Consider the following 13,930-nt stretch of genomic DNA (forward strand, 5'->3'; position numbering starts at 1 on the left):
GATCCAAAGAGTCAAAGGCTTCAGTGTAGTCAATGAAGCAGATGCTTTCCTGGAATTCTCTTTTCTATGATCCAATGGATGTTGGCAATTTGATCTTTGGTTCCTCTGCCTTTACTAATTCCAGCTTGAACCTCTGGAAGTTCTCTGTGCATGTACTGTTGAAGCCCAGTCTGGAGAATTTTGAGCATTGAGTGTGAGATGAGTGCAACTGTGCAGTAGTTTGAACATTCTTTGGCACTGACTTTCTCTGGGATTGAAATGAAAATTGACCTTTTACAGTCCTGTGGCCACTGCTGAGTTTTCCAAACCTGCTGGCATATGGAGTGCAGCACGTTAACAGCATATTTTATTATTTTAAATAGCTCAGCTGGAACTCTATCACCTCCACTAGCTTTGTACATAGTGATGGTTCCTAAGGCCCGCTTGACTTCATACTGAAAGCTATCTGGCTCAAGGTGAGTGATCACATCGTGAGGGTTATGTGGGTTATTAAGATCTTTTTTTGTATAGTTCTTCTGTGTATTCCTGACACCTTTTCTTAATATCTCCTGCTTCTGTTAGGCCCATCCTGTTTCTGTCCTTTATTGTGCACATCTCTACATGAAATGTTCCCTTGGTATCTCTAATTTTCTTGAAGAGATTTCTACCCTTTCCCATTTTATTGTTTTCCTCTGTTTCTTTGCACTGATCACTTAGAAAGGTTTTCTTATCACTCCTTGCCATTCTTTGGAACTCTGCATTCAGATGGTTATATCTTTCCTTTTCTCCTTTGCCTTTCACTTTTCTACTTTTCTCCACTATCTGTAAGGCCTCCTCAGACAACCATTTTGCCTTTTTGCATTTATTTTTCTTGGGGATGGTTCTGATCATCACCTCCTATACAATGTTATGAACCTCAATTCACAGTTCTTCAGGCACTCTATCAGATCCAATCCCTTTAATCTCCTTGTCACTTCATACTGTACAATCTACTGTACAAATTATAGTACAATTACAATTTGATTTAGGTCATACTTGAATGGTCGAGTGGTTTTCCCTACTTTCTTCAATTTAAGTCTAAATTTGGCAATAAGGAGCTCATGCTCTGAGCCACAATCAGCTCCTGGTCTTGCATTTGCTTATTGTATACAGCTTCTCCATCTTCCACTGCAAAGAATATAATCAATCTGATTTCGGTATTGACCATCTGGTGATATCCATGTGGAGAGTCATCTCTTGTGTTGTTGGAAGAGAGTGTTTCCTATGATTAGTTCATTCTCTTGGCAAAACTCTGTTAGTCTTTGCCCTGCTTCATTTTGCACTTCAAGACCAAACGTGCCTTTACTCCAGGTAATTCCTGACTTCCTACTTTTGCATTCCAGTTTCCTATGATGAAAAGGACATCTTTTTTGGTGTTCGTTCTAAAAGGTCTTATAGGTCTTTAAAGAACCGTTCAACTTCAGCTTCTTCAGGATTAGTGGTTGGGGCAAAGACTTCGATTACTATGATACTGAATGGTATACTGTCCTATCACTCATCAGTATGACTGACATGGAGCACACACTCAAACGAGCTGCAAAAAAAGAATTCATGAACATACCAAGCATTTATGGCACTGTGTTACGTGATTTTACAGGCACTAATCTTTGGCTGAAGGTTTTATTAGCTCTTACTTTAAATATATCATCTGTATTTGCGTGTGTGTGTTAGTCGCTCAGTCATGTCTTTGCGACCCCATGGACTGTAGCCCGCCAGTTTCCTCTGTCCATGGGATTTCCCAGGCAGGAATACTGGAGTGGGTTGCCATTTCCTTCTCCAGGGGATCTTCCAGACCAAGGGATCAAACCCAGGTCTCCTACAATGCAGGTGAAATGCTTTACCATCTGAGCTACTAGGGAAGCGTCATTCAAATAAACTTGCAAGAGATTCAAAATTAAGCCAAAACAAACCTGGTTTTAGTCTACTATATGGTTCATATTCATGTTCCAAGGCACAAACAACCATTTTTAAAATTCTGTGTACTGCACTGCTATCCAAGCGAAAATCAAGAGGACCTATAACAAGGCTTTTGGTAGATTTTTCCTGAACTGTTCCCAAATCTTCACTCTTCCCTGAAGAAAAGTCTTGTTGATTTGCAGAACCTACAAGAAGCAAAAATTCATATTAATATTGTAAGCATCAATCAGATATATCAAGTGTGTATTCTAACATTACTCTTATCTTTACAGCTTAGAGCTTAATGCCTTAAGAGCAATTCTACATCAGGTGGATACACAGAACCCTGCTGATCTATTTTTCTTTATACAAATGAGATGTTATCAACAAAGAAACCAGTTACTTTAAAAACCAATTATTCCTACTATCTATTTATTCTTATAAGATCTGCCATAAAACTAAAATTCTTGAAAAATTATTCTCTAACATTTAATTGGCCTATACCCAGTAACTCTGCACACAATACTATTAGGTTGACTGGGAAGTCAGATTCTGGAAGAAGTTGCATTTTACTACCATTTTATGCTAGAAGTTTCACTGAAAAATTGATTGCTTAAAACTACATATTCAAAGGTGACTTGAGAGTTTTATAATGACCATGGAAGTAAACAACAGGTATTACCCACTTTGAACTTTTTCCAGAATAAAATCACTATGGCCATGCTCCAAGGGTGGAAGCCAACTTCCTCAATCCCTTATCTGCCCATATATCAAAGAGGAACCAAGGTTGTTTTCTAAAGAAAATCTTGGCTCAACCTATAGGTATTTCCTTTTATCCAGTATGTCTACACTTACATTAAATATTTGGTTTTAATACATAAATTCACTATTTTAAGTGATAACATACAGTAAATTTCAATTCTTGAGTCTTATGTTTATTCAAACAAAAATAGGAAAGCAAAACATTCTAGCACTTTACTACTTTTAGTTAAACACAAAAATTTTCCATCTACATACACTTAATAACTTATTCAAAAATACATTTCCTTCACCAGAAGGGAAAGAGACACGTGTACCCCAGTGTTCATCACAGCACTGTTTATAATAGCCAGGACATGGAAGCAACCTAGATGTCCATCAGCAGATGAATGGATAAGAAAGCTGTGGTACATATACACAATGGAGTATTACTCAGCCATTAAAAAGAATACATTTGAATCAGTTCTAATGAGGTGGATGAAACTGGAGCCTATTATACAGAGTGAAGTAAGCCAGAAAGAAAAACACCAATACAGTATACTAACGCATATATATGGAATTTAGAAAGATGCTAACGATAACCCTGTGTACGAGACAGCAAAAGAGACACTGATGTATAGAACAGTCTTATGGACTCTGTTGCAGAGGGAGAGGGTGGGAAGATTTGGGAAAATGGCATTGAAACGTAAAATATCATGTATGAAACGAGCTGCCAGTCCAGGTTCGATGCACGATACTGGATGCTTGGGGCTGGTGCACTGGGACGACCCAGAGGGATGGTATGGGGAGGGAGGAGGGAGGAGGGTTCAGGATGGGGAACACATGTATACCTGTGGCGGATTCATTTTTATATTTGGCAAAACTAATACAATTTGTAAAGTTTAAAAATAAAATAAAATTTTTAAAAAAAGTACATTTCCTTCATTTCAGAAAAAAGGAGTCCAGCTCAATCTCTAGTTTCAGTACCACATACAAAAAAAAATTAAATTTATTATTCATACATTCTTAACAAGATGACTATATACAAATGGAAATGTCACAAATAAACATACAAAGTTAATCTTAAAACATATTTTATGATACACATAAATAATACTGAATCACATTACATATTAGGTGAAAATAACATTACCATTAAAAAAAAATCACTTTCCATAGATAAACCAGGTATTTCTAGACCTAAACCTGTTAGGATGAGGCAACTTGAAGATAATCAGAAGGACTATGGTTGCAAATCAAAATATTCAAAAACAAGGCAAATATCCTGCTTTTGAGTCCTGCAGGAGCTACTAGGCTTCTTTTAAAAACTGTCACTTCATAAGAAGACGGTTCTTTTAGACATCAGATTGTCTCTAAAACAATGAAGTCTAGAGGATTCTATTTTTTTTTTTTTTTTCAGATAATGCAACATGATTATAACGCAGTTTAAATTTAGATGTCAGTCGCTTATCTCAAAGGTAAAACTGTGACTGACTTTTAGCTGCATCTTTTCAGCAAGGTATTTTACTCATGCCCACCTCGATATGTTTGGTAATTCCAGCCCCCTGAATGTTTGGCTATCCTTATTAAGAGTAAAGATAATATCCAGTTAGCCTAAGGATAATGAAGGACTTGCCAGTCTGTCCATGGAGAATTTTGAGCATTACTTTGCTAACGTGTGAGATGAATCCAATTGTGAGGTAGTTTGAACATTCTTTGGCATTGCCTTTCTTTGGGATTGGAATGAAAACTGACCTTCTCCAGTGCTGTAGCCACTGCTGAAGTTTTCCAAATTGGCTGGCATATTGAGTGCAGCACTTTCACAGCATCTCTTTTACAGTTGAAATAGCTCAACTGAATTTCATCACCTCCACTAGCTTTGTATGTAGTGATGATTCCTAAGGCCCACTTGGCTTCGCATCCCAGGATGTCTGGCTCTAAGTGAATTATCACACCATCATGGTTATCTGGGTCATGAAGATCTTTTTTGCATAGTTCTTCTGTGTATTCTTGCCACCTCTTCTTAATATCTTCTGCTTCCGTTTTAGGTCCATATCATTTCTGTCCTTTATTGTGCCCATCTTTGCATGAAATGTTCCCTTGGTATCTCTAATTTTCTTGAAGAGATTTCAAGTCTTTCCCATTCTATTGTTTTCCTCTATTTCTTTGCACTGATCACTGAAGAAGGCTTTCTTATCTCTCCTTGCTCTTCTTTGGAACTCTGCATTCAGATGGGCATATCTTACCTTTTCTCCTTTGCTTTTCGCTTGTCTTCTTTTCTCAGCTATTTGTAACGCCTCCTCAGACAACAATTTTCCCTTTTTTGCATTTCTTTTTCTTAGGGATGGCCTTGATCACTGCCTCCTGTACAATGTCACAAACCTCTGTCCATAGTTCTTCAGGTACTGTTTATCAGATCTAATCCCTTGAATCTATTTCTCACTTCCACTGTATAATCATAAGGGATTTAAGTCATACCTGAATGGTCTAGTGGTCTCCTCTACTTTCTTCAATTTATGTCTGAATTTGGCAATAAGGAGTTCACGATCTGAGCCACAGTCAGCTCCCAGTCTTATTTTTGCTGACTGTATAGAGCTTCTGCATCTTTGGCTGCAAAGAATATAATCAGATTTCGGTATTGACCATCTGGTGACGTCCATGTGTAGAGTCTTCTCTTGTGTTGTTGGAAGAGGGTGTTTGCTCTGACCAGTGCGTTCTCTTAGCAAAACTCTGTTAGACTTTGCCCTGCTGCTTTCTGTACTCGAAGGCCAAATTTGCCTGTTACTCCAGGTATCTCTTGACTTCCTACTTTTGCATTCCAGTCTCCTATAATGAAAAGGACATCTTTTTTGGGTGTTAGTTCTCGAAGGTCTTATAGGTCTTCATAGAAACATTCACGTTCAGCTTCTTCAGCATTACTGGTTGGGGCACAGACCTGGATTACTGTGATATTGAATGGTTTGCCTTGGAAGTGAACAGAGATCATTCTGTCATTTTTGAGACAGCACCCAAGTACTGTATTTCAGACTCTTTTGTTGACTCAGGGTTACTCCATTTCTTCTGAAGTGAAAAGAAATTCTTACTACAGTAGCAGATATAACAGTCATCTGAGGTAATTCACCCATTCCAGCCCATTTTAGTTCACTCATTCCTAAAAATGTCGATGGTTCATTCTTGCCATCTCCTGTTTGACCACTCCCAATTTGCCTTGATTCATGGACCTAATATTCCAGGTTCCTATGCAACATTGTTCTTTACAGCATCGAACTTTACTTCCATCACCAGTCACATCCACAGCTGGGTGTTGTTGTTGCTTTGACTCCGTCTCTTCTCTGGAGTTATTTCTCCACTGATCTCCTATAGTATATTGGGCACCTACCAACCTGGAGAGTTCACTTTCAGTGTCCAATCTTTTTGTCTTTTCATACTGTTCATGAGGTTCTCAAGGCAAGAATACTAAAGTGTTTGCCATTCCCTTCTCCAGCGGACCACATTTTATCAGAACTCTCTACCAGGACCCATCCATCTTGGGTGGCCCTACACAGCATGGCTCATGGTTTCATTCAATTAGCCAAGGCTGTGGTCCATGTGATCAATTTGATTAGTTTTCTGCGATTGTGGTTTTCATTCTGTTAAGGATAAGAGGCTTATGAAAGCTTCCTGATGGAAGAGACTGACTGAGGGGAAACTGGGTCTTGTTCTGATGGGCAGGGCCATGCTGGGTAAATCTTTAATCCAATATTCTGTTGATGGGCAGGGGCTGTGCTGTCCAAACTATAGTGGAGATAATGAAGATAATGCGACCTCCTTCAAAAGGTCCCATGCGTGCACTGCCACACTCAGTGCCCCTGACCCTGCACCAGGCCATAGCCAACCCACGCCTCCGCCAGAGACCCTTAGACACTCACGGGCAAGTCTGGGTCAGTCTCTTGTGGGGTCACTGCTCCTTTCTCCTGGGTCCTGGAGTGCACAAGGTTTTGTTTGTGTCCTCCAAGAGTCTGATTTCCCAGTCCTGTGTAAGTTCTGGCAGCTCTATGGTGGGGTTAATGGCGACCTCCTCCAAGAGGGCTTACGCCCTACCCAGGCCTGCTGCACCCAGGCTCCTGCCCCCGGGGCAGGCCACTGCTGACCCATACCTCCACAGGAGACAGTCAAACACTCAAAGGCAGGTCTGGCTCAGTCTCTATGGAGTCTCCTAGTGAACACAAGGTTTTGTTTGAGCCCTCTGAGAATCTCTGGTGGATATGGGGTTTGATTCTAAATGCGATTTCACCTCTTCTACAATCTTGCTGAGGCTTCTCCTTTGCCCTTGGAAGTCAGGTATATTTTTCTGGTGGGATCCAACATTCTCCTCGGAGAAGCCAATGGCAATCCACTCCAGTACTCTTGTCTGGAAAATCCCATGGACGGAGGAGCCTGGTAGGCTGCAGTCCATGGGGTCTCTAGGCGTAGGACACGACTGAGCAACTTCACTTTCATGCATTGGAGAAGGAAATGGCAACCCAGTCCAGTGTTCTCGCCTGGAGAATCCCAGGGACGGGGGAGCCTGGTGGGCTGCCGTATATGGGGTCGCACAGAGTCGGACATGACTGAAGCGACTTAGCAGCAGCAGCAACATTCTCCTGTCGATGGTTGGTCAGCAGCGAGTTGCAATTTTAGAGTTCGTGCAGGAGAAGATGAGTACACGTTCTTCTATTCCATCCTCTCATCTCAGATGTGAAAGTCACTTAGTCGTGTCTGACTCTGAGACCCCGTGGACTATACAGTCCATGGAATTCTCCAGGCCAGAATGCTGGAGTGGGTAGCCGTTCCCTTCTCCAGGGGATCTTCCCAACCCAAGGATTGAACCCGGGTCTCCTACATTGAAGACAGATTCTTTACCATCTGAGCCACAAGGGAAGCCAAATTTGAACTACAGAAACAAATAAATGTCAAGTCACAACAAACCAAGAATTTTAGGTAAAATATTTATTTGAAGAATTCAAAATTAATCTCTTGAGAATTCAAAATATTTTCCTTAGGTTTATAAATACTAAAAATTCCACAAATTTCCTGTTTCAAGTAATCCAAGAAAGAAGAAAATCTGAACAGAGCAGGAACAAATGCAAGCTGTAGAGCTAAACTGCTGCTGCTGCTGCTGCAGCTAAGTCGCTTCAGTTGTGTCCGACTTTGTGCGACCCCATAGACGGCAGCCCACCAGGCTCCCCTGTCCCTGGGATTCTCCAGGCAAGAACACTAGAGTGGGTTGCCATTTCTTTCTGGGTTTAAATCCCACATATATGCTGTGTGATCTTGGCCAAGTTATGAAATCTGAATAGGACTGGCTTTTTTCTTATCTGGAAAATGGGAATATTGTTATCTACCTTACAGGGTTATTACAAAGATTAAATAAGCTAATATACGTAAAACATCTAGAAGAGTGCTTTCCATTTAAAATCATTCAACAAATACTAGCTATTATTATCACCATCACCATATTATAAATGAATATAGATTCACAATGAGAAAAAAAACATGAAAGCAGCTACCAAAAAGCAGGCAACGAATAAATGAACAGATTGTTGGGTGAATGAAAGAACATATCTTTAATGTACATGTGACACTCACAAGTTAAATTAACAGTGGATTTTTATTATTTTTTCTCAAAAAAATTATCTGCTCACACACCTGAGAAAGTATCTGTGTAAGCAGTAAACCAAAACGATGACCACAAATCTCAGAACAGCAGTTTCCCACAGTGAGGGAAGGAGAAGACTTGATGGAAGAGGAACACACAGGGTGCTCGCAGTGTTGACATCTCCTGTTACTCAACGCATGTGGGAAACACACAGGTGCTTATACGTCTTTGCTGTTCTATTCTGTACACAAACGTACAGAACCTTTCTGTGTGTATGTTATGATCTAACATTTTGTTTAAAAAGTTAAAAGATTATACAACAATGCATATTATTCACAGGAATGAAGTAAATGAAAAATTCAAAAGTTAACAAACGACCAGCATGTCAGTCAGAAAATAAATATGCATCCTAAGTAAATATAAAATCATGTGTCCATCTTTTAAAAACTTTAGAAACAAATACATACAAATAACAAAATTTTCAGTGTGAGGTTTCCTTTACTTGAAAGGCAGACTACTTCAAACTTCGCCTGCTCAGAAAATACCAAAGACACAGCACCTGCTGAAGACACCACACTAAACAAGAAGAAACCTACCAGCTTACTTTTGGCAACTACAATACAATTAAAATTTGCCAAGCTCTTAGAACAGAGACTTTGGAATTGCACTTTTATATACAATTATCCCTTGCTTTTCAAAAGTTAGCTTTAGGCCATTTTTCTTTTACAGAAGTTCTACATTAATACCTGTTCCCCTAATCAAAAGAAATCTGAAGAGAATTTTTGCTTTTACATAAAAAGGTGAAAACAGCATTCACCATTTGTCTCTCAGCAAAGCATTTCACAGGCAGCCCCAGCATGGAGAGGGGGCTCCAGCAAGCTCCTTCCCCAGGAACTACATACAGAATCTCAGTATCAAGCTGCCATAGCTGTGAACTGTGTCTGTTGAGTATCTGAGCTTTATCTCCGTTTATTTCGTGCATCCATTAACAAGGTCTGCACTAAGGTAACTGCTTCTTCATTTTATACCATTTTGGATTACCAGCAGTTTCCTACCAATGCTGTAATGGGAGAACCTGAAACATCTCTACCAATGTCCATGGGTACCTCAAAACACATCCTTTCCTCCAAAAATCTTCCTTTTTTGTCTCTGTCTTCTGTAATGATTATCACTGTCTACCAAGTAACTCAAGACCAAAACTGGGTCGACTATTTGAATTTTATTTTTAAATAAAGCAATGCGAAGGCAGTGAGGATTTTAAGCACAGAATTAAACTAGTCTGATTGCAATATGGATCATAGGAGGGCAAGAGTGGAAAGAGAAAGCCAGTGAAAAAGCTACTAGAATCTAGAGATGATAAAAGAATGGATGAGAGCATTAATGGTAGAACTTAAGAAAAGATAGATTCAAGAGAGAGTCTATAGAGAAGATGTGATGAAATGTTCTGAATGTTCTGGATGTTCTAGATGTTACGAGAGAGAGTGTGATGTGTGATGTGGATGATTCTCAGATTTCTGGCTTGCACAGCTAAAAGAGAGCAAGTAAAAATATTCCAATAAGAAAACCATGAAAATGGGTTTCCCAGGTGGTGCACTGGTAAAGAATCTGCCTGCCAATGCAGGGGACACAAGAGATGTGGATTCAATCCCTGGGTCGGGATGGTCTCCTGGAGTAGGAAATGGCAACCCACTCCAGTATTCTTGACTGGAAAGTTCCATGGACAGAGCCTGGAGGGCTACAATCCATAGGGTCACAAAGAGTCAGGCACGACTGAGCATACAAGAGCAACAGAATCATGAAAATAGGGGAAAAGTAGTAGGTGGGTATGTGTGTGTATGTTAGTCACTCAATCATGTCCACCTTGTGATCCCATTGACTGTGGCCATGAGAGTATCAAGGATTCAATTTTGACATTCAATTCTGAGATATTTATGAGACACAGAAGTGAAAGTGTCAATTGTGCATGGCATATATTTAATTCTACATTTTAAAGAGTAAGTGTGGACCAAAAATACAAATATGGGCTTCAACAACATATAGAAGGTACCCAAATCCATGAAAAAGAAAAGATTACTTCAGGAAGAGTTTAGGGAAAGAAGTGAATCCAAGATTTGACCAATGAGAACACCAACATTTAGAAATCCATTTTGAAAAGAGGAAGCAGAAAATTACTGCTCTTGCCTTCTGTTTCCATCTAACAAAACTTAACAATCCTTCAAGATCAACTCCTCTGTGAAGTCTTCAACACCACAAAGTAATCCCTTTCTCACTCGGACCTCTTTTAGCTGTCTGTTTATATTACTATCTCTAACATGCTATATTCAAATCATTTATTTAAGTGCATAAATACTATTTATTGCTTTCTTGAGAAATGCCTTGTTCTTCTTTGCATTCATAATATCTAATTTATTATCTAACACAAAGAGATCATGTATTAAAATATGAAAAATTAACAAAACATGGTGACCCTATTTCGACTAAGTTTTCAATATGAAAAAGAGTCAGAATAATAAGCACAACATAGTATAGTTAAATTTCTGAAATCATTTGATTGTTAATATAATGAATGAAACATAATAAAATAAGACTGTGTCCTTAATTTCCAGATAAATATATTTCTACTTTTGCTTCAAACAACAAGCTCCTTTTTTAATAAAAAGATCTATATAACCTCCAAAATGTATTTAAATACAGAAAAGGCAATGTTCATGCTCTTTGACAACATGAAATTTGATGTATCAGAATTTTTAATATGTGGTACATATTAAAAACTAATTCTAGTTAATAATACAAAATATAGTATTTTCAATCAGCACAAAGAAAGGACTAAAAATGTTAAGAATCTAAGAAAATTCTAACATGACATTAAACTATTCCCCAAAGTAACAAAAGATAACTCTGATGTTACAGAGTGCAATTAGTCTAGGACCAATTGATGCTAAAGAAGTCCTATTTTTGTTGTTGAAGCAAAAGCAAACATACAAGAAAGAAACCAGTACCTTTGCCAGTGGTGTTCTCCATTGTATACAGGTAATCCATGTAAAATGCCCCGAACCTTTGCATTCCAGCTATCTCAGTGTATGTCTCCTGCCAACAAAGCAAAGCGAACAGAACACACATTGTATAGCACAGACTACTGGGTTAAAAACCTGACAGGTCAAGAATCAGACATACATCCTTATGGAGAATATGTACCAACTCAAAAGATCACCAAAACAGAAAGAACAGAGGTTACCCAAAGAATTTACTTCTAAAAAAGGCAGTATTTACCTCTCCTGTAGACCACACAAAAGGACATCTATAATACTACTAGATAATTTCACCACTTAGTCAAAAATGTCTGGTTAATGAATACCTACCATGGAGTAGGGCAGTGTGGTCTTAACCTTTATCACCATCACAAAACTGTCTAATATATACTCTCAAATAGAGTCAATCATTAATATTTCAGCACACTTATATGAAACAGTTCAAACACTAAAAAATACTAAAATATCTTTAAATGTATGTTAATTATGCAGGTCAAAATTAAATTCTTTACTTTCAACTATAAAATTAAGTCTAGAAGCAGTGTAAATCACTAAGTCTATTACACTAATTTTTGGTACATTTTTTAAATTTTAAATTTATTCCATAAAAAGTACATTAATATAATCTTATATGAAAAATTCAAATAAGACTAAGACAAACAAACAGTAAAATGTGAAATTATTCACATCTTTTCATTAATTCCATACTTCAAAAGTAACTGAAATGAAAAGAAATAATTCTACATCTTTCTGCCATGACTATTTTAACAGTAGGGAATGGATAAATAAACTAATAGATACAGAAGCTGTATAAATATATTCTAGATGTTTGAATGAACAATTAGCATTCAGAATAGAATAGATTACTGGGAAAGAAACATGGCAAGCACAAGTATTCCACCCCAGCACAACCTAGAATTCAGCTCAAAAATACATGCTCTGACCTTATGAGTAGCTGCATCCAAGATAAATTCTGCACGAGTACCATTATTTTCTGGGCTTCGGTAATCAAACAATGAATTTGTGAGGTATGTCAAACCTTTTATACTCAAATTTTCACCACAAAGGAAGAAACAGGCTTCCTGGAAATAAATGCAAAATTTTTGAACAGGAGGAAAACTGTTAGAGAAAATAAAACGTTGGTTTTGTAACACCAATTCAGTAGTCAACAGAAATTATTACAACTTGAAGTCCTATAAAAAGACAAGGAATGCTGTCTTCATTTTCACTGCCTATTTTGGCAAAGAACATTTTAACAAACCAAAGAGGAACTCCAAGTAGCTGCCATAAACAAGAAAGAAGAAACATTTATGAATTGGAAAGAATTTGGAACTACTGTCCAGGTGTTAAGTACTACCAACTTTCTCAATTCCCCTGAGCTCTATAATTTCTTACAGGGGAAAACAGTAAAGTTCCTCTCTGAAGCCAAAGATATATGCAGTCTCACAGATTTTTTGGGTATAGTTAAACACTTCAATAAGCACCTCATTATCCCTGCATTCTATCCAAAAAAAAATGGAGAAACAGGGAGATTTTGACTTACGGTTTCACATCTATTGATATTCTCTTCAAAATCTTTAACGCCCATAATTCCTTTAAGGCATATGGCTCTGCAACCTACAAAACCAATCTGGCAATCAAAGAAAGGCTCTCCCATCATAAGGGCCTATAGAAGGAAAAGAAGGATTATGAATTTGGATTTCAACAAAAATGTTACAGGCTTTCCTTGTAGAATTTCTAAATCAGCTGAGACATCTTTAGGATTATGACCTTTCCAAATTTATTCTCCTCAGATTACAAACCCTATTAAAAAAAGAAGCATCTAATTTGTCTCTGTATCCTGAAACCTTTGTATCCTCAATGACTGGCACTGGAAGAACATTACATACAAGTCAAACGAAAGAATGAAAGAATAAGCTAATGTTGCATATTCCAGTAAAATCTTCAGTAAAGAATATTTTTTTCAGTCAATACTACTGAACCCCAAAATAGAAATACAAAGCTATAATTTTAAATATATAATGTTAAAAAAATAAATAAATATATATATAATTTATGACTTAAAAAACCCTGTATTTATTAAATATTAACCTTAAAGACCATTCCAAAGATTTCTGAAAGTACATTCAATGTTGATGGATTACCTCAACTGTAGTTCCTTCTTGTTCCCAACACAATACTTCTTTAGATTTTACTTTTTGAGGGCTGTAGTAACTACTCTCGGCTTGCATTTCAGTAAGCTATGAAACAATATAAGAATATTAAGTAAGTCAAATTAGTATTAAATGGCAATAAACTGTCATTATTATGATGAATTGATGGAAACAAGGCCAATTTTAAGATTCGGGAAATTTAATTATTAAGCAGGAAAACAGGTGCAACAAAAACAGCTGTAACAGATTATCCATGGTATAAAGAAAGGTTGAAATGCTAGTCTAGTAAGATCATACAGAGAATATAAATACTTTACTTTTATTTAACTCCTTTTTGTTAATAATATTGCTTAAAAAGGCAAAAGCTATGTAGCTATAATAGTTCCATACTCATAAAATGGTTCATATATTCTGCGAAAAATTTATGTGTATTTTAAACTCATTCTATCTTTACTAATTTATTCAATCAGCTTTAGTTC

The 13,930-nt window shown here is 37.5% G+C and overlaps 1 protein-coding gene across 27 annotated transcripts in view; it reads right to left on the reverse strand.

The window, feature by feature from the left end:
• VPS13B (vacuolar protein sorting 13 homolog B) overlaps nt 1-13,930 on the reverse strand; it is an 807,303-nt gene that overhangs the window by 703,443 nt on the left and 89,930 nt on the right. For all 27 annotated transcript variants that reach the window (XR_011570715.1, XR_011570716.1, XM_070803099.1 and 24 more), the window contains 5 exons: nt 13,443-13,538; nt 12,842-12,964; nt 12,243-12,380; nt 11,269-11,356; nt 1,929-2,120 (listed from right to left, as the gene is read on the reverse strand). Coding sequence is in view for 25 of the 27 variants with exons in the window: in XM_070803099.1 (XP_070659200.1) it covers nt 1,929-2,120; nt 11,269-11,356; nt 12,243-12,380; nt 12,842-12,964; nt 13,443-13,538 (637 nt within the window). In the remaining 2 variants the exon portion in view is untranslated. The remainder of the gene's footprint in view (nt 1-1,928; nt 2,121-11,268; nt 11,357-12,242; nt 12,381-12,841; nt 12,965-13,442; nt 13,539-13,930) is intronic.

This window comes from Bos indicus, chromosome 14, assembly GCF_029378745.1.
Source record: "Bos indicus isolate NIAB-ARS_2022 breed Sahiwal x Tharparkar chromosome 14, NIAB-ARS_B.indTharparkar_mat_pri_1.0, whole genome shotgun sequence".
Lineage (NCBI taxonomy): Eukaryota > Metazoa > Chordata > Mammalia > Artiodactyla > Bovidae > Bos > Bos indicus.